The following is a 27,095-nucleotide window of genomic DNA, read 5'->3' as shown; positions in this document are numbered from 1 at the left end:
ATCCGCAGCGGATTTTAACTCTTCACCCGCACGCGGATCCGTACCCCATAGGGATGCATTGACCACCTGCGGGTAGATAAATACCCGCGGATGGTCAATAAAAGTGAATAAAAAAAATATGGAGCATGAAAAAAAATGGACATGCTCCATTTAGGTGCGGGTCTCCCGCGGGAACGGCTCCCGCAGACTTCTATTGAGGCCTATGGAAGCAGTCCGGATCCGCGGGAGACCTAAAATAAGAATAAACTTACCTGCAGCGGACCGGGCAGATCTTCCCTTCTTCCCAGCCAGATCTTCTTTCTTCGGCCCGGCGCATGCGTCCGGCACACTGCCCACGTGCCGAGCACATCCGCCGGCCGAAGAAAGAAGATCCTTCCGCGAAGAAGAGAAGACACGCACGGACCCCTGCGGGTAAGTTTATTCTTATTTTCAGCCCTCATGTCCGCGGGGCAGGAGGGACCCGCTACGGATTCTCCATGGAGAATCCGTAGCGGGCCTGATTTTCCCCGTGGATATGAGGCCTAAGTCTTCCTCGATCAGTTTTATATCTTCCATAATTTTCATAGTCCATCTTCGGACTTGTTCTATTTTGTAGGTGACGTCTCCAGAACTGAACACAGTATTCCAGATGTGGTCTCATCAGACCTCTATACAGCAGGATTACAATCTCTCGCTTTCTACTGAGGGATGAATACTGGGTTCAGTCCTCTACATGTGTCTCTCCATACACAGGATTACACAATAGTGAAGAAGACATCGGGTGATGGTACGACTCCCAACAGCCATCTCCATGAGTCAGGAGGATGGAGCAGGAGCCAGTGCCCCATCACAGAGGCTCCTCCTCACTTACCGATACATGAGCAGAAGATCCTAGAACTCACCAACAAGATCACTGAGCTGCTGGCTGGAGAGGTGACACTGCTGGGAATGCTGGGAAATTATACAGTAACCGCACTAGAGGAGTCTGGGTAATGACGGTATCATTGTGTTGTCAGGTTGCTATAAGGTGTCAGGATGTCGCTGTCTATTTCCCCATGGAGGAGTGGGAGTATTTAGATGACCATGAGCATCTGTACAAGGACATCATGATGGAGAACCACCAGCCTCTGAGATCACAGGGTAAGAAGAAACATACATGATACAGTATATTTTCCATTATTTATACTTACTTTTTTCAGCGTCTTGTTGCCCTATACTGTCTTGAGGCCCTGATACCATCTTATACAATGCATTTCCATGTGAGCAGTATGACATTTAATTTAGGATCTCGCCAATTTAGGCTCTTTTGTATTGCTTGTTGGCACTTGGGTTTTGTGCCAATGTATTGTTTATTACATCCCTGCTGTCAGCTGGTGGAATGAGTTTTGTACTTCGGATCTTGTTTCTGTTTTCCTTTCTATGTTGGAGCATAACATGACGACATTTGTCTTTCCCTAAATGAAGCTCCTATGGGGCTTCATAATTACGTAAGTACACATACACACCCATAACTTAGAGTGTAAAATTGGTATTTTTGTAATGTAAAGACTGTATCTGTATCACACTCGAAGCACTGAGACTCGGTGCGCTGGGTCTCGGCTGAGAGCGGGCACTGAAATGCTGTGAAGGGAAGCTGAATGCAGCTTCTAGTGCAGAAGAACAGATTCTGTGTGCGAACCGGCAGCCGCCGGGAATCAAAAGCATCTTGAATCTGTTAATGAATTATGAGGAAACAGGAATCTCCTTCTGGTGGGCAGGGTGTTACTATTACGGGCTTCTGTTGCTAGGTGAATGTCTGCAGAACCCTTGAGGAGGTAGGCCAGCCAACAATGCTGGGGAAGGATGCATTGGGCTCCAGTTATTTAATTATTATTTCTCAACAAGTTGTTCAGTTTTTCACCTATTTTGTCATGGCTTGCTCATAAGAACAACGTGGAGCTTTTCCACCACTCAAAGTACTCATGCCAAAAAAAAAAAAAATTGGATGAATACGAAGGGTGAGGCAAGGGTGTTATACTGTGTGGGAAAACAGAGGACTGGTTCTTCCATCATGACAATGCACCTGCCCACACAGTTTTAAGCAATTTTTGGCATGACCCCATTGCCTCACCCTTCAGAAGACTTTTGGGTTCTTTGTCAACCAAACGGCATGCCATAATCTTGTTGCAGGGAGCCATTTGGGACCCCTGAACAATGATCAGGGTATTTTAAATGCCGCTGTCAGAATTGAAGGCAGCATTTAAAAAGTTAACAGTCATGATCAGTGTTTTGTGCTGATCACAGCTGTTGCAGGCGGGTGTCTGCTATCACAGACAGCTTGCATAGCCTTTTAGGGGCAGGATCAGTTCGCAATCTCACTCTATATAAACCCCGCACAGCCATGTAAATGTACACCCTGTGTTGTTAAGGGGTTAATCACAGATTTTATGAGAGAGTTCTTGGAGGCAACTTTAACCTTGCACTGGATCCCGGTCCGGACATCCTCTTGGGTAAGTCCGGTGCCTCCCTGATGGCCTCGAGATGAGACTCGTGGACCTCTGGAGGATGCTTCATCAGGGGGTCAAGGACTACAGCCATCACTCCGCAGCTCATATTCGCTACGGGAGGTTGGACTGCATATTTATCTCACACGGTCTTCTAGACATGTCCCCCTGAAGGTCGATGGGCAATTTTCATTGGTGGGACCACGCAGTACGCTCTATTGAGACATAACTTGAAGGATAAGTTAAACACATGGAGACTTAATGACAACCCCTTGGGAGATGCTTGCTGCCTCGAAGCGGTCCGTAAGACCATCAAGGCCTTCATTGAAACCCACCGTACCAATACAACGTCCTCACCCATGAAGTGGGAAGCTCTTAAGTGTGTTTTGCGGGGTATATTTATATCCCATGGGGGAGACTCAAAATGGATATGATGGGCAAACTGGAAGACCTGGCTGCTCAATTAGATAAAGCAGAACAGGCCTATAAGTCCAGTGCCTCTTTCCTCTTAAATGTGGAGATCACGTCCCTTCGGCAACAGATCCTGGCAGTTTTGGATCAGGCCCACCTGTGCAAGAGGGATAGAATTAAGGGAGGGTTTTACGAATATGGCAATAAGTGTAGTAGCTGGTTGGCAAAAGCCCTGGACCCACGCGAGAGCTAATCTTACGAATTTGCATTAAATTCACCAGACAAAGGGAAGGTACACACAACAGACGATATCCTTGAATACTTCAGCAAGTACTATGGAGAGCTTTACAATATCTCTAACCCAACAGCTGTAGTCCCAGGCAGTACTACTGTCACAGTAAAATTGTACCTGCTCGACTTTTCCCCAGAGCCTATCCCTACAGAGGGCTCTGAGGCCTTCGAACATGATCTCCTGGAACAAGAGGTCTTGGAAGAGATGCAAAAGTCACGGCCCTGATGGCTTTACCCTCAGATTTTTTTAGATCCTTTGGGAATCACATAACACCAATACTCTGCAGGGCCTGTAACGCTGTTTCCACGAATTTTTCCCTTTCCTCGCCACGCATTACAAGCTATCATCACAGTTATCCTGAAACCTAGGAGGGACACCTTTTCTTGTAAGAACTATAGGCCTATCTCTTATTAAATGTGGATACAAAAATCTTTGCCAGAACCATAGCCACACGCATTGGACCTCCTATTCCTAGACTCGTACACTGAGGTCAGATGGGTTTTGTCATTGATCGAGAGGCCAGGTACAACACCATTAGGACCCTCTCCTTGGTAGATAGAGCAAGTGAAGCAAAAAGCCCTCTATGCTTCTTATCGGTTGACGCCAAGAAGGCATTTGACCGAGTCAGCTGGATATTTCTGGAGGCCACCCTGAGGAGGATAGGCTTAGGTGACAGATTGAGAAATTAGATGGCCTTATACGATAATTCCACATCCCAAGTTCGAGTAAATGGAAAGCTCTCACACCCAATTAACATTAGGAATGGAACACAACAGGGATGCCCACCATCTCCGACCTATAGGTGTTAATCATGGAGTCACTCGCCAACATAATCAGGGCGAACCCAGACGTGCAGGGTTACAGAGCAGCACAAACCGAACACAAGGTGGCCTTGTTCACTGACGATCTCACAATTCCTAGACAGGCTCTACCCTCCATCTTATAATTCAATAATTATAGCTGGGTCAGCATTTTAAAATTAATTTGCATAAATTCAAAATTCTAAATATTACACTCCCACCCACGGAAATAACACAATTCAAGCCTCTATTCCTTGGGGTTGAAATATCATCCGACCTTGATCAGCTATACGACTTAAATTACGAACCTATATATTTCTCTTAAATGAAAGACTTGGAAAAGTCGTGTCCATTAATACTTTCATGGTTCGGTAGAATTAACACTATCAAGATGAACTCCCTCCCAAAACTTCTGTGTATCATAGAATCATAGAATGGTAGAGTTGGAAGGGACCTCCAGGGTGATCTGGTCCAACCACCTGCTCAGTGGAGGATTCACTAAATCATCCCAGACCGATATTTGTCCAGCCTTTGTTTGAACACTTCCATTGAAGGAGAACTCAACACCTCCCGTAGTAACCTGTTTCACTCATTGATCACCCTCACGATCAGAAAGTTTTGTTCTAATTAGAGATGAGCGAGCACCAAAATGCTCGGGTGCTCGTTACTCGGGACGAAATTTTCGCGATGCTCGAGGGTTCGTTTCGAGTAACGAACCCCATTGAAGTCAATGGGCAACCCGAGCATTTTTGTATTTCGCCGATGCTCGCTAAGGTTTTCATGTGTGAAAATCTGGGCAATTCAAGAAAGTGATGGGAACGACACAGCAACGGATAGGGCAGGCGAGGGGCTACATGTTGGGCTGCATCTCAAGTTCACAGGTCCCACTATTAAGCCACAATACCGGCAAGAGTGGGCCCCCCCCCCCAACAACTTTTACTTCTGAAAAGCCCTCATTAGCAATGCATACCTTAGCTAAGCACCACACTACCTCCAACAAAGCACAATCACTGCCTGCATGACACTCCACTGCCACTTCTCCTGGGTTACATGCTGACCAACCACCCCCCCCCCTCCACGACCCAGTGTCCACAGCGCACACCAAACTGTCCCTGCCCAGCCTTCAGCTGCCCTCATGCCACGCCACACTCATATCTATTTATAAGTGCGTCTGCCAGAGGAAAAGCAGGCACACACTGCAGAGGGTTGGCACGGCTAGGCAGCGACCCTCTTTAAAAGGGGCGGGGCGATAGCCCACAATGCTGTACAGAAGCAATGAGAAATATAATCCTGTGCCACCGCCATCAGGAGCTGCACACGTGGGCATAGCAATGGGGAACCTATGTGCCACACACTATTCATTCTGTCAAGGTGTCTGCATGCCCCAGTCAGACCGCGTTTTTTAATTCATAGACACAGGCAGGTACAACTCCCTATTGTGAAGTCCCTGTGGACCGACAGCATGGGTGGCTCCCTGGAACCCACCGGCGGTACATAAAAATATACCATTGCATTGCCCAACACAGCTGAGGTAGTAATGTCGTGCTTAATGCAGGTGGGCTTCGGCCCACACTGCATGCCCCAGTCTGACTGGGGTTCTTTAGATGTGGAAACAGATGCATTTATAATTCCCTGTGGACCCACAGCATGGGTGGGTGCCAGGAAGCCACCGGCGGTACATAAATATATCCCATTGCATTGCCCAACACAGCGGATGTAACGTCAGCTGTAATGCAGGTGGGCTAAAAATTCATTTGATTACACTGTAGGCGAGGGCCCACAAAAATTGCTGTATCAACAGTACTAATGTACATCCAAAAAATTGGCCATGGCCAACCAAGAGGGCAGGTGAAACCCATTAATCGCTTTGGTTAATGTGGCTTAAGTGGTAACTAGGCCTGGAGGCAGCCCAGTTTAACGAAAAATTGGTTCAAGTTAAAGTTTCAACGCTTTTAAGAACATTGAAACGTATAAAAATTGTTTAGAAAAATTATATGAGTGAGCCTTATGGCCCTAAGAAAAATTGCCAGTTCAGCGTGATTACGTGAGGTTACAGGAGGAGGAGGAGGAGGAATATTATACACAGATTGATGAAGCAGAAATGTCCCCGTTTTGGATGGTGAGAGAGAACGATGCTTCCATCCGCGGGTGCAGCCTACGTATTGCTTAAGTATCGCTGCTGTCCGCTGGTTGAGAAGAGAAGTCTGGGGAAATCCAGGCTTTGTTCATCTTGATGAGTGTTAGCCTGTCGGCACTGTCGGTTGACAGGCGGGTACGCTTATCCGTGATGATTCCCCCAGCCACACTAAACACACTCTCTGACAAGACGCTAGCCGCAGGACAAGAAAGCACCTCCAGGGCATACAGCGCGAGTTCAGGCCACGTGTCCAGCTTCGACACCCAGTAGTTGTAGGGGGCAGAGGCGTCACCGAGGACGGTCGTGCGATCGGCTACGTACTCCCTCACCATCCTTTTACAGTGCTCCCGCCGACTCAGCCTCGACTGGGGAGCGGTGACACAGTCTTGCTGGGGAGCCATAAAGCTGGCAAAGGCCTTGGAGAATGTTCCCCTGCCTGCGCTGTACATGCTGCCTGATCTCTGCGCCTCCCCTGCTACCTGGCCCTCGGAACTGCGCCTTCTGCCACTAGCGCTGTCGGATGGGAAGTTTACCATCAGTTTGTCCACCAGCGCCCTGTGGTATAGCATAATTCTGGAACCCCTTTCCTCTTCGGGAATGAGAGTGGAAAGGCTCTCCTTATACCGTGGATCGAGCAGTGTGTACACCCAGTAATCCGTAGTGGCCAGAATGCGTGTAATGCGAGGGTCACGAGAAAGGCATCCTAACATGAAGTCAGCCATGTGTGCCAGGGTACCTGTACGCAACACATGGCTGTCCTCACTAGGAAGATCACTTTCAGGATCCTCCTCCTCCTCCTCCTCTTCCTCCTCCTCAGGCCATACACGCTGAAAGGATGACAGGCAAGCAGCATGGGTACCGTCAGCAGTGGGCCAAGCTGTCTCTTCCCCCTCCTCCTCATCCTCCGCATGCTCCTCCTCCTCCTCCTGAACGCGCTGAGATATAGACAGGAGGGTGCTCTGACTATCCAGCGACATACTGTCTTCCCCCGGCTCTGTTTCCAAGCGCAAAGCATCTGCCTTTATGCTTTGCAGGGAACTTCTCAAGATGCATAGCAGAGGAATGGTGACGCTAATGATTGCAGCATCGCCGCTCACCACCTGGGTAGACTCCTCAAATTTTCCAAGGACCTGGCAGATGGCTGCCAACCAGGCCCACTCTTCTGTAAATAATTGAGGAGGCTGACTCCCACTGCGCCGCGCAAGTTGGAGTTGGTATTTCACTATAGCTCTACGCTGCTCATAGAGTCTGGCCAACATGTGGAGCGTAGAGTTCCACTGTGTGGGCACGTCGCACAGCAGTCGGTGCACTGGCAGATTAAACCGATGTTGCAGGGTCCGCAGCGTGGCAGCGTGCGTGTGTGATTTGCGGAAATGTGCGCAGATCCGGCGCACCTTTCCGAGCAGGTATGACAAGTGGGGGTAGCTTTTCAGAAAGCGCTGAACCACCAAATTAAAGACATGGGCCAGGCATGGCACGTGCGTGAGGCTGCCGAGCTGCAGAGCCGCCACCAGCTTACGGCCGTTGTCACACACGACCATGCCTGGTTGGAGGCTCAGCGGCGCAAGCCAGCGGTCGGTCTGCTCTGTCAGACCCTGCAGCAGTTCGTGGGCCGTGTGCCTCTTCTCTCCTAAGCTGAGTAGTTTCAGCACGGCCTGCTGACGCTTGCCCACCGCTGTGCTGCCACGCCGCGTGACACCGACTGCTGGCGACGTGCTGCTGCTGACACATCTTGATTGCGAGACAGAGGTTGCGTAGGAGGAGGAGGAGGGTGGTTTAGTGGAGGAAGCATACACCCCCGCAGATACCACCACCGAGCTGGGGCACGCAATTCGGGGGGTGGGTAGGACGTGAGCGGTCCCAGGCTCTGACTCTGTCCCAGCCTCCACTAAATTCACCCAATGTGCCGTCAGGGAGATATAGTGGCCCTGCCCGCCTGTGCTTGTCCACGTGTCTGTTGTTAAGTGGACCTTGGCAGTAACCGCGTTGGTGAGGGCGCGTACAATGTTGCGGGAGACGTGGTCGTGCAGGCCTGGGACGGCACATCGGGAAAAGTAGTGGCGACTGGGAACCGAGTAGCGCGGGGCCGCCGCCGCCATCATGCTTTTGAAAGCCTCCGTTTCCACAAGCCTATACGGCAGCATCTCTAGGCTGATCAATTTTGCAATGTGCACGTTTAACGCTTGAGCGTGCGGATGCGTGGCGTCGTACTTGCGCTTGCGCTCAAACTGTGGCGCTAGCGACGTCTGGACGCTACGCTGAGAGACATTGCTGGATGGGGCCGAGGACAGCGGAGGTGAGGGTGTGGGTGCAGGCCAGGAGACGGTAGTGCCTGTGTTCTCAGAGGGGGGTTGGATCTCAGTGGCAGGTTGGGGCACAGGGGGAGAGGCAGTGGTGCAAACCGGAGGCGGTGAATGGGCATCGTCCCACCTTTGTGGGGTGCTTGGCCATCATATGCCTGCGCATGCTGTTGGTGGTGCCTCCCCAGCTGATCTTGGCGTGACAAAGGTTGCACACCACTGTTCGTCGGTCGTCAGGCGTCTCTGTGAAAAACTGCCACACCGTAGAGCACCTTGACCTCTGCAGGGTGGCATGGCGCGAGGGGGCGCTTTGGGAAACAGTTGGTGGATTATTCGGTCTGGCCCTGCCTCTACCCCTGGCCACCGCACTGGCTCGGCCTGTGCCCACACCCCGACTTGGGCCTCCGCGTCCTCGTCCACGTCCTATAGGCCTACCCCTACCCCTCAGCATGGTGTATTACCAGTGATTTGATTTCCCAGGCAGGAAAAAAATTGGCGCAAGCCTGCAGCCAAAATAGAATTTTTTTCCCTTGTTTTTCAAAGGACAAGCCACACTGCGTGTATTCAATGAATACTACTAAGTTTAATAACTGTGTTGTGGCCCTGCAAATGTGTCACAGAACTGCAGTGATGCAAAGTTATTCGCTACAGCAGATCAGGGATTTCCCATGCAGGAAAAAAATTGGCGCAAGCCTGCAGTAAAACGTAGCTGGCTGCGTCTGATTTTTTTTAACGTTCTGCACGCAGCACACACGTACCCAGAGCCCTGAGGACTGTCAGAGGCAGGCGAAATAGAATTTTTTCCCTTGTTTTTCAAAGGAAAAGCCACACTGCGTCTATTCAATGAGTAATGTATGTCTTCTGGCCCTGCCTACACAATTCTATCCCTGTAGTATTAATGCCGGGTGCAATGGTCTGCACAGCCGGTTTTGAGAAGAAAAAAAAAATATGCAACACTGCTAACAGCAGCCTGGACAGTACTGCACACGGATAGATGTGGCCCTATGAGCCTCGTGTGGTGCAGAGTGTAAGCTCTCGCCTACGACCTGGAGGTTGCAAGTTCAATTCCCACATGAATCAGGTAGCCGGCTCAAGGTTGACTCAGCCTTCCATCCTTCCGAGGTCGGTAAAATGAGAACCCAGCTTGGTGGGGGGTAATAAGTAACAATTACCTGAAAGCGCTGCGGAATAAGTTGGCGCTATACAAATACCATGATTTGATTTTTGATTTTAGAAAGGACCGTTGGGGTTCTTGAAGCCTACACTCACTGCTATCACTCTCCCTGCCTAACCACCACTTCTGTCCCTATTGCAGGGCGCAATGCTCTGCAGATCCAATTTTGAAAAAAAAATAAAAAATACAGTGCTAACACAGTACTGCACACTATTAGATGTGGCCCTGAGAAGGACCGTTGGGGTTCTTGAAGCCTACACTAACTCCTAATGCTCTCCCTACAGCAGCTCCAGCACGATACCACTTTCCCTCAGCTAACTCACAAGGCATCTGAGCCGAGCCGCGGGAGGGGCCGATTTTTATACTCGGGTGACATCAGATCTCCCCAGCCACTCACAGCAGGGGGGTGGTATAGGGCTTGAACGTCACAGGGGGAAGTTGTAATGCCTTCCCTGTCTTTCAATTGGCCAGAAAAGCGCGCTAACGTCTCAGAGAGGAAACTGAAAGTTACCGGAACACCGTGTGGTACTCGTTACGAGTAACGAGCATCCCGAACACTCTAATATTCGCACGAATATCAAGCTCGGACGAGTACGTTCGCTCATCTCTAGTTCTAATATCTAATTTGTGTCTCCTCCCTTTCAGTTTCATCCCATTGCTTCTAGTCTTTCCCTGTTCCCTCTGCACTCTGACAGTCCTTCAGATATTTGTAGACAGCTATTAAGTCTCCTCTCAAGTTTTTTTTTTGCAAGCTAAACATTCCAAGATCCTTTAAACGTTCCTCATAGCACATGATTTGCAGACCGCTCACCGTCTTGGTAACTCTTCTCTGAACTTGCTCCAGTTTGACTATGTCTTTTTTTTAAAGTGGGGTGCCCAGAACTGAACACAGTATTCCAGATGAGTTCTGACTAAGGAAAAGTAGGGGGGGATAATTACCTCACATGATCTAGACTTTTTTTTTTTTTTCTCTTAATACGTCCCAGAATCGTGTTTGCCTTTTTGACTGCTGCATCACATTGTTAACTCATGTTCAGTCTATGATCTATTAGTATACCCAAGTCTTTTTCACAATTACCCAATTCTTCCTATTCTGTATTTTCATTTTTTTTCTTGCCAGGATGCTAGACTTTGCACTTCTTTTCCAGACGTTGCCTATACAGATCACACATAATTACTTTATTAAACTTTGGAGAGCAGTAACACAGTTTTGTATGGGGAGGGGCTAGATCCCACCTGAGCTATAAACTCCTTACCCAGAAGAAGGAGACAGGGGGAATCGGTTTACCAGATATGCTCCTCTACTACAGATCCACAGTGTGCAAGACTGTTCTGAACCTCATGCACAGGGGGCCCTCCAAATTATGGGTCGAAGTAGAGGAGAATTCTGCCCCATATTTGGCACAGGGTCTCTTCTGGCTTAGGAGAGGCCTGGATAGGTGAGGCATTAAGGTCTCACCCTTTCTGAACTCTCTTCTAAGGATATGGGACAGCTTCATGCATAGAGGCGGCCTGATAACTGTTTCCGGCCTGTGGACTTCCTTGGTTGGGAATCCAGACTTTCTTTTAGGAGAAATGGGAATACCGTGCCTTGATAGATTAGGAACTCACATTTCTAGAGTGCGAGATCTTTTCAGGAAGATCGAATTAAACCATTGAGAAGGAGGACTTGTGATTGGTGCGTTGTTCTAATACCTACAGTTATGCCATTTCATATGAGCTCGGGGTCCAATCTTAGATTTGCGCACCCCAAACATGCCTTTTGAAGAGTTTTGTGCAACCCCCCTCAGAATCGAAAGGGGGGATCTCCACAGTCTATGGTATCTTGGTGGCTGGGGGGGGGCTCGGAACTTGGAGTGGGCATTTTGTAAATCTTGGGATAAAGAGCTAAACCGGTCCCTGACAGACGAGGATTGGGCTAAAGCTTTAAACCAAAACACAAGATGTCTCTGGCATGTAGACACCACGGCCTGAATTATAAGCTGGTTACAAGGTGACTCGTCTGGCTAAGATATATCTTTGATCCACGGACGCATGTTGGAGGTGCTTGAGTAGGACGGGCACGTATGCGCACATTTGGTGGTCCTGTCTTAGGATTTCTGGCTTATGGTCAGCGATATCAGCCCTATACAATATCCTGTGACTGAGTTCACTGCTACCCACCCCTGAAATTGTTTTATTATAGATCCTGCTGGGTTCTACCAGGGATATTCTTAAATTCTTCCTTCTAGCCATAAAAGCTGTGGTCCCTTGGCTCAGGAAGACCCAGGTACTCCTGACACGCCTGAACCGGGCGGTGGCTTTAGACAGAATTAGGGATAAGGAGGAGTTGAGAGTCAGGGATGAGGATAGATGGTTGGCTTATTATACCACATGGGAGGTTTAGATGACGTTCTGTAAATCCACTGGGTTTGACCAGCGGCTTAATTGACCGCTAGGGGCCACACTGAGGGTAACATTCTGAGGCGCTATTTCTCTACCTAATCCTCTTCACTTCTTTTTCCTCATCTCCCTACTCTTCTTTTTTTTTTTTCCCCTTAACCCCGCTCCTGTCATCTTTCCATCCTCGACCCTCTACAGAGATTCCCTTGGGAGATATTTCACCTGTAAGCTAAAATTGGCTCACAAACCTTTTGTTCAAAGTAAGGTTGGTTCTTTATTTTAAGTCGCTCGGCAAGCACGGATAAAGACAGTTAAGTTTTAATAAAATATGTTGCAAAGACTGTATAAATCTTGCTGTTTGAGGTATAGTCAATCATCTCCACTGATTTTTTTTTTTTAATTTTTTTGTATATGGTCAATAGTCCCCTTTACAACAGCTATACAAATTTGACGCTCTTGTTTCTTTAATTACATGTTATGTACAATGTCTCTAATAAAAACACATTTTTGACTCTTAAAAAAGTCAAATAAAGTTAAAGTTTCAGCTCCGCTCACGGATCGGACCTTAATTATGTTTGTTGTCATTGATGCATTTAATGGTGTTGGTCAAAGCCCTATAAGACTGGAAACACACATGCAGTTTTGGGGGCAATTTTTATAGTTTAAAAAAAAAATAAATTTTAATGATTCAAAGGGAATGGGGAAATATAGAACGAAGATAAAAGGAGGATTTATACATCGTCTTCCTGGATCTACTCCTGGTTTTGACTTAAAATACTGTATTAAAAACTGCAGGTCTTTTTCCTTCCTAGTAAGAATTTTATATATTTGGCTACTTTTTGCAGCTGAAAAAAAAACTGACTCAAAATTTAATCCTAACAGAAAATCCCATTGAGGACTTTGATGGAAACTTCATGTCATCGCTAAATTATACAGCAGAAGATGAAGATATTGTGCAGCACTTTCCAGGAGAAAACCTCATTACCGTTAATGTTCAGCCAGTATGTAACAGTACAGATCTATCATATAATCCCCCTTATCACGAGGAACCTTCTCCTGATCGATCCCAGAATTTTACTACAAGTACAGGTCACACCGGGGATAACAGTCTTCAATGTGGAAAACTGTTTACAAAAAGCTCAGGTCTTTTGACACACAAAAGAACTGGAACAGAAGAGAAGCCATATTCATGTTCAGAATGTGGGAAATGTTTTTCAAGAAAAAGAAATCTAGTTTTACATGCGAGAATTCACACTGGAGAGAAGCCATATTCATGTTCAGAATGTGGGAAGGGTTTTGCAAATAAAAGTAATCTTCTTACACATCAGAGAATTCACACAGGGGAGAAGCCATTTTCATGTTCAGAATGTGGGAAATGTTTCAAGATGAAATCCGATCTTGTTAGACATGAGAAAATTCACACAGTAGAGCAGCAGTTTACATGTTCTAATTGTGGCAAATGTTTTATGGAAAGAAAACGCCTTCGTATACATCAGAGAATTCACACAGTAGAGAAGGCATTTACATGTTCTGATTGTGGCAAATGTTTTATGGAAAGAAAACGTCTTCTTATACATCAGAGAATTCACACAGGGTAGAAGACCTTTCATATTGAGAATGCGGGAAATGTTTTACACGAAAAACAAATCTTGTTACAGATCAGGGAAATCACACAAAAGTGATTTCATTTTAATGTGTAGAACATAGGAAATGTTTACTATTAATGCCAAACAAGGGACTAATCATGGATGTCACAAAGTGGAGGAGACGTTTTTATGTGAAATTTGTTTTAAAGGAAATTAAATTTTGAAAACTTATATGAGAGATTTCATAGAAAAAAGTTGATATTCCTATTTTAGGTGGACTAAACACTAAAGAAAAAAAATCGAATGCTTCAGGTTATTCACAGACATTGAACAGTTAGTAAGAGTTTATAGTTACCCTGGGGTCAACTGCTATCTGGATCCATGATGTATTGTAGGTATAAAGCTCATTTTAGACAAAACGAGAAATGCACGATTCTCGTGTGCCCGAGCGAATGGGTTGGTGATGTCATCACCCACTTGTTGGCGCTCATGCAGGCTGTTTAGACTACACGATTCTTGTTGGGAACCGCGAGGCCTTGTTCATTTATCGATATGTATTAAAAAAATATATCTCTCTCACCCCCCCCCCCCCCCCCCCCCCGGACGCTCCCCAACGCAACTCGCCTGTCACCCACGCCGGCCCCCAAATCTTTAGAGACGAGCGGGGAGATACTCGGCTAAGGCACTACTCGCTCAAGTAATGTGCCTTAGCGAGTATACTCGCCCATCTCTACATGTGAACTTAAACCCAGATTTTAATACCGCATACGGCAGTGTATTATTTTGGGGGAAACATGGTAGCTATCTTGGATGACTAAAATCGGGACCCTGAACCAGCAGAGATAGTAAGGAGATCGGCAGGTATTCTACATCCTTTTGGACTCTGGATTGGAAGATCGCTTGAAATATTCTCTGTTTTTCATGCCCTGTTTTTTTCTTTTCCCATCATGCCTCTTCTTTTTGTAGCCTTCTATATTGTGATGTAAGCAGTAGATGTACTATTATCTGCAGAGACATGTTGTATCAGAATACATTACCTTGCTGGTATCAATAAAGAAAGTCTTATTATCACCCCTGACTGTAAGGCACTATTTCTAACCAATAAGGTCACGCTGGGGGCTGTTTGTTTTCTAAACCTCCACTAATATATAATGAGCCAGAGGGGTCCTACACAGCGCTATCGCTATATTAAAAGCTATTCAAACATTTATCATGGGCTTGAAATGGTTAACTACAGTTTAATCTGCCCACTAAAGAGGTTAGTTCTAATCTACCTGGCAACCAGCCTCTTTCCCATTGGCTGCCAGGAGTTCTAACTCTCATTGGTCAGTCTTCATGAGGAGGAGGCGGCCTCCCAGATTGGCTGAGAGACAGTGGGGTGACACTGAGAGGTGGTCCATGATCAGAGGAGAGAGCGAGGTTGAAGTTCTGCACAGGAAGTGCGTACTTAGTTAATGGATGGAGTACAGAGCAGACGCACTTGAGAAGAGTTAGTGAGAGCAGCGGTGAGGAGAAGACGGGGAGTGGAGACTGAGCGAGGAATAGATGGTAGAGAGATCCCGAAGCGGGTGAGCAGCTGTGAGGAAGGAAGTGCAGGATCCCTTCTTCCATCTGGAGTCCAAAGGGAGCCTGTAACTGAGAGGCGAAGCATCTGAGCCCTGGTGTATTCACCTTGGGCGAGTCAGCTCAAGATCGAGCACCTGGTTCCGACAGAAGGGTTACCGTAGAAGTCAGCACCATAGTCAATACAACCGGATAAAGCCTCCTCTTAATAAAGGCTGTCCTCTCATAGGTACTTTTTATTTAGCCAAAATAGATAAACAAAAACAGCAGGCACAAAAAGTGCACATCATACTGGTGCAACATAGAACATGAAAACAGAAGAATGATAATGATTTGTATATGTGCGTACCTTCCTCATAGATTATAACACTTGACTATGCATTTTTATTCTCACTTTATCCATTATTAATAATGGGGAGATCCATAGAAAAGGCCTCCCCGATCTGAAATCCAAGAATAATTGAAAAAGGAAGACTATAGCAATACTAAATCAGCCTGCCCCATACTCCCCTCCACAACACAGTGCGACTCTTCAAAATCAACTTAAAAAGAAAAAATTAAGCTTGGGTGGTAGATCAAGCGGGTATTCACTCCTCATAATTCCCAGACAGAAATCTCTGTTACGGTTGCAGTTTACCACCTGGATCTGTGTGTTCCTGGTTGGCCTCCCAGGGTATTTCCAATTTAACAATATTACTTTTTTGACATAAAGTCATTTATATAAGGTGTGGCTTGCCGCAGTCACTGGTAGGTCTCCAACAAGCCCAAGAACGCATGATCCTCGCACCCCCAGGTGAGATTCCATAAATATGAGAACGTCCCTCCAGTAGTCTCGCAAGACCCCACATTCTCAGAACATATGCATAATGGTCTCATCAGTGATTAAGCTTTGTGGGCAAATCGCGAGGAGAGGTAAACCCATAACGTGCAGTCTAGAGGGAATGTAGTATATACGGTGCATGAACTTGACCTGAATAAGTCTGTTTCGAGTGCTAATCAGAAGGCTAGAACCTGCTAGTATGTCTCCATCTTCCCCCAATAGCAGATCAGGAATATCCTTGACTCACTTTTGGGTGGCCTTCTCTCTCTCTGGGGCAAGATGCTGTATTAACTGGTCATAGTAGCTAGACAGTGGCTGCACAAGGCTACATATCTGCACTAGGTCCTCCAACTGAGTGAGGGACAGTGGTATGAAAAGGCCCTAAAACTGGGCCCTGATTATATGTCTTAGCTGGTAGTATCTAAAGTAAGAATGTTCAGGCAGGTTATGATTTATCTGCAGTTGTAGGGAAGTGCAGATGATGCCCTCACTGACTGTCAGATAGGACATTCACCCCGCAAAATTTCCAGAATGCAGATTTTGTGAAGCATTGCATTTGCAGCAGGTATGGATTATTCCACAAGGAAGGATGTGGGGAACACATGATTTTCTCTATAGGGATCAGCTGCAAGGCCCTGTGCCACACATTGAGTGTGGCCAGCATTGGAACTGATAGGGGGACAAAAGAAGAGGAAGGGCTGTGCATCAGCAAACCTCTCAGACTCTGGTCAGGGCGCACCACCCTGCGCCTCAGGCCAACCACCGGCTTGTCTCACAAACACAACCACCACCCAGCATACACCAATTGACTGGCCAGATAGTAGTAGAAGTAGGGTAAGGCTAAACCTCCCCAACAGGGGCGTATCTAAGGGCTCAGGGGCCCGGGTGCAAAAGTTCAGCTCGGGCCCCCCTCCCTTGGGCCTCTACCCCACACTCCCCCGTACCCATATCTAGATCGTGCTGCAAACATGATCTGCCCCTTGGCATAATCTTTCCAAACCTGACGCATTTCCTGCACATGAAAATTTGTTCGTAGCCCCGCAGGCCACTCTCACACACACCGCTTTTTACCGCTATTAGCGCGGTGTCCAGAGCGCCGTACTAACCACGGTACAACACTCCCAGAGATTTTAATGAGCTTACTCAAATCTACGCTGGAACACGGTGTCCCTAACGCTGTGATTTTCGAGAGCTGTCTTTTCTATTTTCGCGTTTTCGTGGTTTTTAACACATCTCATCACCCATCACAATGATGGGGTGCATTAAAAATTGCTGTCAAACGCTGTAACCTGTGTTCGAAAACGCTGCTTGAAATTCTGGTAAAAATGCCATGATTACAAGCTGCGTTTTCTGAACACGTGTGAGAGCGGCCTTAGGGGGGTCATGTTTTTGTTGTACTTTATAAAGAAAAACACATAAAAAACCTACATGCAGTATTTAAAGACCGCGTACGGTATTAAGGAGCTGCAGACACAAGTAAAAACTGCATGTGGTTTTGATGCATTTTTTTAATTGTGTGTAAAGTGTGAATACAGTAAATCCAGGGAGATGTATAACTTATGCCAGAGATAGATTAGATAGATACACACATATATACACTTAACCCAGGCCGGAAGACTTCTCCATCTCACAGCAGCAGAAGAGGCAGACACTGCAGCTCCACGTTCAGCAGGGGGCAGCACATGATCACTGTGCCCTGCAGGCCCATGTGACTTCCTCCCTCCTCCTCCTCCCCCCCTGCTCTGCCAGGCTACACTCGGGCTGGCCATTCTGCCTGCAGTCTGATTGGAATCATGCTGCACACATAACGGCCAGCCATTAATGCACTGAATGTGCATGTGGGTATGGCGGAGGGCAGCCTCGGGGCCCCCAGTGACCCCAGCAACCCCTAACGCTACTCCTATGCTCCCCAACTCATCAGGAGGCACAGGGTCTCCAGTTTCGGCAGCAGTTTCATTTTTATCAAATTAATTCTGCCTACTAGGGTAAATGGAAGAGAAGCCCAGCGTGTTTCCATTCCTGACGCTTAATCCAGAAGGGAGGCTAGATTAAGGTCCTAAAAGGCAGAGACCTCCACTGACACCCTTATACCCAGATAAGTTATCTGAGCTGCCCAGTGGGGCGGGCAGGGGAAGCTCGGCCGCCGCCGAGTCCACTGCAACACGGTGGGTTTTGTCCCAATTAAACCTAATGCCAGAGTGTAAGCCAAATGCATCAAAAATGGTAAGTGTGGAGTCAAGAGAAGGCTCCGGATCCTGGAGAAAGATAAGGGTGTTATCCGCATACAGTGCTATGTGCTCTTCATAATTGCGATGATGTCAAGACCTGGAATGCAAGGGGCTCTATAGCAAGGGCAAACAAGGCCGGAGACAGAGGGCAGCCCTGTCGTGTGCCTCTACCGAGAGGGAACTGAGCTGAATCATGGACATTGGTTTTAATATTGACCATCGGAGAGTCATACAGGATTTTACCCATTTACTAAACGTTGGCCCAAATCCAAACCGTTGCATCACTGCCCACAAGTATTTCCACTCTATTGAGTCGAAGGCTTTTGCCTGATCTATAAACACCAAGGTGCACCTCCCATGGTTAGTGTGCTAATATGTCAGATTCTTGTCTTTAATTTTGCAAGGCATGAAGCCAGACTGGTCAACACATATGATCTCTCTAAGGACCGAGTTGATGCACGTCGTCCAGTATTTTTGCAAGAAAGGAGTGAGATGGGCTAATAGGAGCCACAACCTGCAGGATTTTTTCCGGCTTTAGGAATCATGACAATTAGGGCCTTGTGCATGGTATTTAGTTAGGCATTATCTTGCAGGATCGAGTTGTATAACGTTAGCAGCCGGGGACCAGGAAATCTGCATTCTTTTTATATCACTCCCCAGGAAGCCCATCTACGCCTGGGGATTCCCTATTGGGGAGCAACTCGATGGCATCCGTTATTTCATCTATAATCAGGACCCCATCCAGATAGGCTGTACTGGACTGGCTCGGCATAGGAAAGAAGATATTATCAAGATAGTCTGTTACCTGTTCATCAGAACAGATAAGTTTGGAAGTGTATAGGTTCCTATAAAAATGGGCAAACGTGTGATTAATGAGTTGTGGGTCATTTATCAGGGCACCTGAAGCATCCCACCACTGCAATTGGTGGCAATGACTGGACCTCCCTGGTCAAATAGGCCAGCAGGTGACTATTCTTATCCCCCTGGTCAAAGACCTGAAGTCTGGAGAAAAAGAAAGATTTTTGTGTATTCAGCTAATAGCAATTTATATTCCCATCATAGAATGTTTAGGTCTAAGTGACCTTCCAGGGAAGGATCTGCGATGTGCCTGGCCTCTACAGCAACAAGGCGGTGTTCCAAGTGTAACCGGGTGGGCCGCAGGGACTTTCTATACTCAGCTATGGCAGACGTGAAAGCATCCCATACAACTAGGTCTGAGGCAGTCCCCTCTTGACTTCCCGGTACATTCCCATCTCTTGCTCATCATACTCATGCACTTCTTTTGTGCCAGCCATAGGGGACTAAGTCTCCACAGAGGGTGGCTACCCTCCAGTTTAAGGTCAAGGACCTGTTAGAATGATCTGAGATGCCTCTAGGCAGATAGGATACATCACGCACCATGGGAAGACAGTCTGGGGAACCAAAACCTAGATCTATGCTGGAAAAGGCATTCTATGCCAGGAAGTGACATGAGTAGGTGGTGTCATGCGGGTGCCACAGGTGCCTTATTTCCTGCAGCAAGTAGGTCTGAGCCCACGCTGGTAGCCGGGCCGATCCTGAGGTAGCTGGAGTAAAGCGGTCCCGGACTGGATCTAAAATAAGATTAAAGTGCCATGCAAATATTATTGGTGCAGGCTGAAGCAAAACCACCTGTGCCATCACTTCATGGAGGACTTTAATATCGGCAGGGGTGGTAAATTGAACATTATCATGAGGGGCCGGCCATGAAAGGTACCCCGAACGGTCAAAAGACATCCCCATGGTCTATATGGATCTGTCGGAAAACAAACTGTGCAAACTTGGCCACCAGGACACTGGCTCCTCCAACATTATCGGAGTAGGTAGTGTGGTCCGCAGAGCCTATAGTGACTAGAGATGAGCGAACGTACTCGTCCGAGCTTGATATTCGTGCGAATATTAGGGTGTTGGGGATGCTCGTTACTCGTAACGAGTACCACGCGGTGTTCCGGTTACTTTCAGTTTCCTCTCTGAGACGTTAGCGCGCTTTTCTGGCCAATTGAAAGACAGGGAAGGCATTACAACTTCCCCCTGTGACGTTCAAGCCCTATACCACCCCCCTGCTGTGAGTGGCTGGGGAGATCTGATGTCACCCGAGTATAAAAATCGGCCCCTCCCGCGGCTCGGCTCAGATGCCTTGTGAGTTAGCTGAGGGACAGTGGTATCGTGCTGGAGCTGCTGTAGGGAGAGCGTTAGGAGTTAGTGTAGGCTTCAAGAACCCCAACGGTCCTTCTCAGGGCCACATCTAATAGTGTGCAGTACTGTGTTAGCACTGTATTTTTTTTTATTTTTTTTTTCAAAATTGGATCTGCAGAGCATTGCGCCCTGCAATAGGGACAGAAGTGGTGGTTAGGCAGGGAGAGTGTTAGCAGTGAGTGTAGGCTTCAAGAACCCCAACGGTCCTTTCTAGGGCCACCTCTATCCGTGTGCAGTACTGTCCAGGCTGCTGTTAGCAGTGTTGCATATTTTTTTTTTCTTTCTCAAAACCGGCTGTGCAGACCATTGCACCCAGCATTAATACTACAGGGATAGAATTGTGTAGGCAGGGCCAGAAGACATACATTATTCATTGAATAGACGCAGTGTGGCTTTTCCTTTGAAAAACAAGGGAAAAAATTATATTTCGCCTGCCTCTGACAGTCCTCAGGGCTCTGGGTACGTGTGTGCTGCATGCAGAACGTTAAAAAAAATCAGAGGCAGCCAGCTACGTTTTACTGCAGGCTTGCGCCAATTTTTTTCCTGCATGGGAAATCCCTGATCTGCTGGAGCGAATAACTTTGCATCACTGCAGTTCTCTGACACATTTGCAGGGCCACAACACAGTTATTAAACTTAGTAGTATTCATCGAATACACGCAGTGTGGCTTGTCCTTTGAAAAACAAGGGAAAAAATTCTATTTTGGCTGCAGGCTTGCGCCAATTTCTTTCCTGCATGGGAAATCCCTGATCTGCTGGAGCGAATAACTTTGCATCACTGCAGTTCTGTGACACATTTTCAGGGCCACAACACAGTTATTAAACTTAGTAGTATTCATTGAATACATGCAGTGTGGCTTGTCCTTTGAAAAACAAGGGAAAAAATTATATTTCGCCTGCCTCTGACAGTCCTCAGGGCTCTGGGTACGTGTGTGCTGCATGCAGAACGTTAAAAAAAATCAGACGCAGCCAGCTACGTTTTACTGCAGGCTTGCGCCAATTTTTTTCCTGCATGGGAAATCCCTGATCTGCTGTAGCGAATAACTTTTCATCACTGCAGTTCTCTGACACATTTGCAGGGCCACAACACAGTTATTAAACTTAGTAGTATTCATCGAATACACGCAGTGTGGCTTGTCCTTTGAAAAACAAGGGAAAAAATTCTATTTTGGCTGCAGGCTTGCGCCAATTTCTTTCCTGCATGGGAAATCCCTGATCTGCTGGAGCGAATAACTTTGCATCACTGCAGTTCTGTGACACATTTTCAGGGCCACAACACAGTTATTAAATTTAGTAGTATTCATTGAATACACGCAGTGTGGCTTGTCCTTTGAAAAACAAGGGAAAAAATTCTATTTTGGCTGCAGGCTTGCGCCAATTTCTTTCCTGGCTTGGAAATCACTGGTAATACAGCATGCTGAGGGGTAGGGGTAGACCTAGAGGACGTGGACGCGGCCGAGGACGCGTAGGCCCAAGTGAGGGTGTGGGCACAGGCCGAGCTCCTGATCCAGGTGTGTCGCAGCCGACTGCTGCGCGATTAGGAGAGAGGCACGTTTCTGGCGTCCCCACATTCATCGCCCAATTAATGGGTCCACGCGGGAGACCTTTATTAGAAAATGAGCAGTGTGAGCAGGTCCTGTCGTGGATGGCAGAAAGTGCTTCGAGCAAGCTATCATCCACCCAGAGTTCTGCGCCGTCCAGTGCTGCAGATCCGAATCCTCTGTTTGCTGCTCCTCCTTCCTCCCAGCCTCCTCACTCCACTACAATGACACATGCTCAGGAGCGGGAAGACTCCCAGGAACTGTTCTCGGGCCCCTGCTCAGATTGGGCAGCAGTGGTTCCTCTCCCACCAGAGGAGTTTATCGTCACTGATGCATAACCATTGGAAAGTTCCCGGGGTCCGGGGGATGAGGCTGGGGACTTCCGGCAACTGTCTCAAGACCTTTTAGTGGGTGAGGAGGACGATGACGATGAGACACAGTTGTCTTGCAGTGAGGTAGTAGTAAGGGCAGTAAGTCCGAGGGAGGAGCGCACAGAGGATTCGGAGGAAGAGCAGCAGGACGATGAGGTGACTGACCCCACCTGGTGTGCAACGCCTACTCAGGACAGGTCTTCAGAGGGGCAGGCAAGGGCAGCAGCAGGGCAGGTTGCAAGAGGCAGTGCGGTGGCCAGGGGTGGAGGCAGGGCCAGACCGAATAATCCACCAACTGTTTCCCAAAGCGCACCCTCGCGCCATGCCACCCTGCAGAGGCCGAGGTGCTCTAAGGTCTGGCAGTTTTTCACAGAGACGCCTGACGACCGACGAACAGTGGTGTGCAACCTTTGTCGCGCCAAGATCAGCCGGGGAGCCACCACCAACAGCCTCACCACCCCCAGCATGCGCAGACATATGATGGCCAAGCACCCCACAAGGTGGGACGAAGGCCGTTCACCGCCTCCGGTTTGCACCGCTGCCTCTCCCCCTGTGCCCCAACCTGCCACTGAGCTCCAACCCCCCTCTCAGGACACAGGCACTACCGTCTCCTGGCCTGCACCCACACCCTCACCTCCGCTGTCCTCGGCCCCATCCACCAATGTCTCGCACCGCACAGTCCAGCCGTCGCTAGCGCAAGTGTTGGAGCGCAAGCGCAAGTACGCCGCCACGCACCCGCACGCTCAATCGTTAACCATCCACATAGCCAAATTTATCAGCCTTGAGATGCTGCCGTATAGGGTTGTGGAAACGGAGGCTTTTAAAGCTATGATGGCGGCGGCGGCCCCGCGCTACTCAGTTCCCAGTCGCCACTACTTTTCCCGATGTGCCGTCCCAGCCCTGCACGACCACGTCTCCCGCAACATTGTACGCGCCCTCACCAATGCGGTTAGTGGCAAGGTCCACTTAACTACGGACATGTAGACAAGCACAGGCGGGCAGGGCCACTACATCTCCCTGACGGCACATTGGGTGAATTTAGTGGAGGCTGGGACAAAGTCAGAGCCTGGGACCGCTCACGTCCTACCCACCCCCAGAATTGCGGGCCCCAGCTCGGTGGTGGTATCTTCGGCGGTGTATGCTTCCTCCACTAAAGCACCCTCCTCCTCCTCCTCCTCTGTCTCGCAATCTAGATGTGTCAGCAGCAGCAGGACGTCGCCAGCAGTCGGTGTCGCGCGGCGTGGCAGCACAGCGGTGGGCAAGCGTCAGCAGGACGTGCTGAAACTACTCAGCTTAGGAGATAGGAGGCACACGGCCCACGAACTGCTGCAGGGTCTGACAGAGCAGACCGACCGTTGGCTTGCGCCGCTGAGCCTCCAACCGGGCATGGTCGTGTGTGACAACGGCCGTAACCTGGTGGCGGCTCTGCAGCTCGGCAGCCTCACGCACGTGCCATGCCTGGCCCACGTCTTTAATTTGGTGGTTCAGCGCTTTCTGAAAAGCTACCCACGCTTGTCAGACCTGCTCGTAAAGGTGCGCCGGCTCTGCGCACATTTCTGCAAGTCCCACACGGACGCTGCCACCCTGCGCACCCTGCAACATCGGTTTAATCTGCCAGTGCACCGACTGCTGTGCGACGTGCCCACACGGTGGAACTCTACGCTCCACATGTTGGCTAGGCTCTATGAGCAGCGTAGAGCTATAGTGGAATACCAACTCCAACATGGGCGGCGCAGTGGGAGTCAGCCTCCTCAATTCTTTTCAGAAGAGTGGGCCTGGTTGGCAGACATCTGCCAGGTCCTTCGAAACTTTGAGGAGTCTACCCAGGTGGTGAGCGGCGATGCTGCAATCATTAGCGTCATCATTCCTCTGCTATGCATCTTGAGAAGTTCCCTGCAAACCATAAAGGCAGCCGCTTTGCGCTCGGAAACAGAGTCGGGGGAAGACAGTATGTCGCTGGATAGTCAGAGCACCCTCCTGTCTATATCTCAGCGCGTTCAGGAGGAGGAGGAGGAGCATGAGGAGGATGAGGAGGAGGGGGAAGAGACAGCTTGGCCCACTGCTGACGGTACCCATGCTGCTTGCCTGTCATCATTTCAGCGTGTATGGCCTGAGGAGGAGGATCCTGAAAGTGATCTTCCTAGTGCGGACAGCCATGTGTTGCGTACAGGTACCCTGGCACACATGGCTGACTTCATGTTAGGATGCCTTTCTCGTGACCCTCGCGTTACACGCATTCTGGCCACTACGGATTACTGGGTGTACACACTGCTCCACCCACGCTATAAGGAGAACCTTCCCACTCTCATTCCCGAAGAGGAAAGGGGTTCGAGAGTGTTGCTATACCACAGGACCCTGGCGGACAAGCTGATGGTAAAATTCCCATCCGACAGCGCTAGTGGCAGAAGGCGCAGTTCCGAGGGCCAGGTAGCAGGGGAGGTGCGGAGATCGAGCAGCATGTACAGCCCAAGCAGTGCAACAGTCTTTAAGGGCCTGGACAGCTTTATGGCTTCCCAGCAAGACTGTGTCACCGCTCCCCAGTCAAGGCTGAGTCGGCGGGAGCACTGTAAAAGGATGGTGAGGGAGTACGTAGCCGATCGCACGACCGTCCTCCGTGACGCCTCTGCCACCTACAACTACTGGGTGTCGAAGCTGGACACGTGGCCTGAACTAGCGCTGTATGCCCTGGAGGTGCTTGCTTGTCCTGCGGCTAGCGTCTTGTCGGAAAGGGTGTTTAGTGCGGCTGGGGGAATCATCACAGATAAGCGTACCCGCCTGTCAACCGACAGTGCCGACAGGCTAACACTCATCAAGATGAACAAAGCCTGGATTTCCCCAGACTTCTCTTCTCCACCAGCGGACAGCAGCGATACGTAAGCAATACGTAGGCTGCACCCGCGGATGGAAGCTACGTTCTCTCTCACCATCCAAAATGGGGACATTTCTGCTTCATCAATGTGTGTCTAATATTCCTCCTCCTCCTCCTGCTCCTCCTCCTGAAACCTCACGTAATCACGCTGAACGGGCAATTTTTCTTAGGGCCACAAGGCTCACTCATCTAATTTTTCTAAACAATTTTTATATGTTTCAATGCTCTTAAAAGCGTTGAAACTTTAACTTGAACCAATTTTTAGTTAAACTGGGCTGCCTCCAGGCCTAGTTACCACTTAAGCCACATTAACCAAAGCGATTAATGGGTTTCACCTGCCATCTTGGTTGGGCATGGCCAATTTTTACTGAGGTACATTAGTACTGTTGGTACACCAATGTCTTGGGGCCCTCACCTACAGTGTAATCATAGCAATTTGTATGTTCTTCGCCTGCACTCATGGTACAGAAGTGTGTGTGGGGTTGGCCTACACTTTAGCTACATAAATGTAACTTGGGCCTTGGCTATACTGCAGCTACTGAAATGGAACTAAGACTGCGCTCCCACTATACTGCTGCTTCGGAATTGTTCCTGGGGCCTGTGTAGGCTGCTACAATGACTTAAATGGAACTAAGACTATGCTCCTCCTATACTGCTGCTTCGGAATTGTTCCTGGGGCCTGTGTAGGCTGCTACAATGACTTAAATGGAACTAAGACTATGCTCCTCCTATACTGCTGCTTCGGAATTGTTCCTGGGGCCTGTGTAGGCTGCTACTATTACTGAAATGGAACGAAGACTGCGCTCCCACTATACTGCTGCTTCGGAATTGTTACTGGGGCCTGTGTAGGCTGCTACTATTACTGAAATGGAACTAAGACTGTGCTCCCCCTATAATGCTTCTAGTGATATGTTAGTGGGGCCTGTCGCTAATGCTACGGCTGAAATGTTACTAATTCTGGGCTCTGCCTATACCGCTGCTAATGGTATGTCTCTGGGGTGTGGAAACAGAGGCTTCCCAAAGACATGATGGCGGCGAGGCCATTTCCCACCAACGCTGTTACTGTTAAGGTGCATATAACCACGGACACGTGGAGAGGACACGTAGTGCCTCCAAAACATCCCCCGCCACGGCCCACTTAATCCTGGCCACATTCCGAAAACCAACAAAATAAAACCGCGCTACTAGGTCCGCAGTCACCACCACATTACCACCAACGCGGTTACTGTTAAGGTACATATTACCAGTCTGACTGGGGCATGCAGTGTTGGCCGGAGCCCACCTGCATTAAGCATGACATTACTACCTCAGCTGTGTTGGGCAATGCAATGGGATATTTCTATGTACCGCCGGTGGCTTCCTGGCACCCACCCATGCTGTGGGTCCACAGGGAATTATAAATGCATCTGTTTCCACTTGTAAAGAACCCCAGTCAGACTGGGGCATGCAGTGTGGGCCGAAGCCCACCTGCATTAAGCACGACATTACTACCTCAGCTGTGTTGGGCAATGCAATGGGATATTTTTGTGTATCGCCGGTGGGTTCCAGGGAGCCACCCATGCTGTAGGTGCACATGGAGTTTAACCTACATGTGTCCACTTGTAAAGAACCCCAGTCTGACTGGGGCATGCAGTGTGGGCCGAAGCCCACCTGCATTAAGCACGACATTACTACCTCAGCTGTGTTGGGCAATGCAATGGGATATTTCTATGTACCGCCGGTGGCTTCCTGGCACCCACCCATGCTGTGGGTCCACAGGGAATTATAAATGCATCTGTTTCCACTTGTAAAGAACCCCAGTCAGACTGGGGCATGCAGTGTGGGCCGAAGCCCACCTACATTAAAAGCACGACATTACTACCTCAGCTGTGTTGGGCAATGCAATGGGATATTTTTGTGTATCGCCGGTGGGTTCCAGGGAGCCACCCATGCTGTCGGTCGACAG

At 48.7% G+C, this 27,095-nt stretch overlaps 2 protein-coding genes across 2 annotated transcripts in view; both read left to right on the top strand.

The window, feature by feature from the left end:
• The window catches only part of LOC136608043 (oocyte zinc finger protein XlCOF7.1-like), a 63,075-nt gene that overhangs the window by 1,881 nt on the left and 34,099 nt on the right, over positions 1 to 27,095 (top strand). The window lies entirely within an intron of this gene.
• Positions 664 to 14,360, top strand: LOC136608339 (oocyte zinc finger protein XlCOF8.4-like). Its single transcript, XM_066589102.1, has 3 exons — positions 664 to 912; positions 996 to 1,119; positions 12,841 to 14,360. The coding sequence occupies exons 1-3, from the start codon at positions 688 to 690 to the stop codon at positions 13,554 to 13,556; spliced, it is 1,065 nt and encodes a 354-aa protein (XP_066445199.1). The 5' UTR covers positions 664 to 687; the 3' UTR covers positions 13,557 to 14,360.

The sequence above is a fragment of the Eleutherodactylus coqui genome, chromosome 1 (genome assembly GCF_035609145.1).
Source record: "Eleutherodactylus coqui strain aEleCoq1 chromosome 1, aEleCoq1.hap1, whole genome shotgun sequence".
Lineage (NCBI taxonomy): Eukaryota > Metazoa > Chordata > Amphibia > Anura > Eleutherodactylidae > Eleutherodactylus > Eleutherodactylus coqui.
Note: the sequence above shows the minus strand (reverse complement) of the source record. Positions and strands in the feature narration are given on the sequence as shown.

Excerpts from the sequence above, each read along its gene's own strand:
- LOC136608339 (XM_066589102.1), top strand. The coding sequence starts at position 688 with ATGAATACTGGGTTCAGTCCTCTACATGTGTCTCTCCATACACAGGAT. Across the intron at positions 913-995 it reads CTGAGCTGCTGGCTGGAGAG|GTTGCTATAAGGTGTCAGGA; the intron begins GTGACACTGCTG and ends TTGTGTTGTCAG. Across the intron at positions 1,120-12,840 it reads CCAGCCTCTGAGATCACAGG|AAAATCCCATTGAGGACTTT; the intron begins GTAAGAAGAAAC and ends TAATCCTAACAG.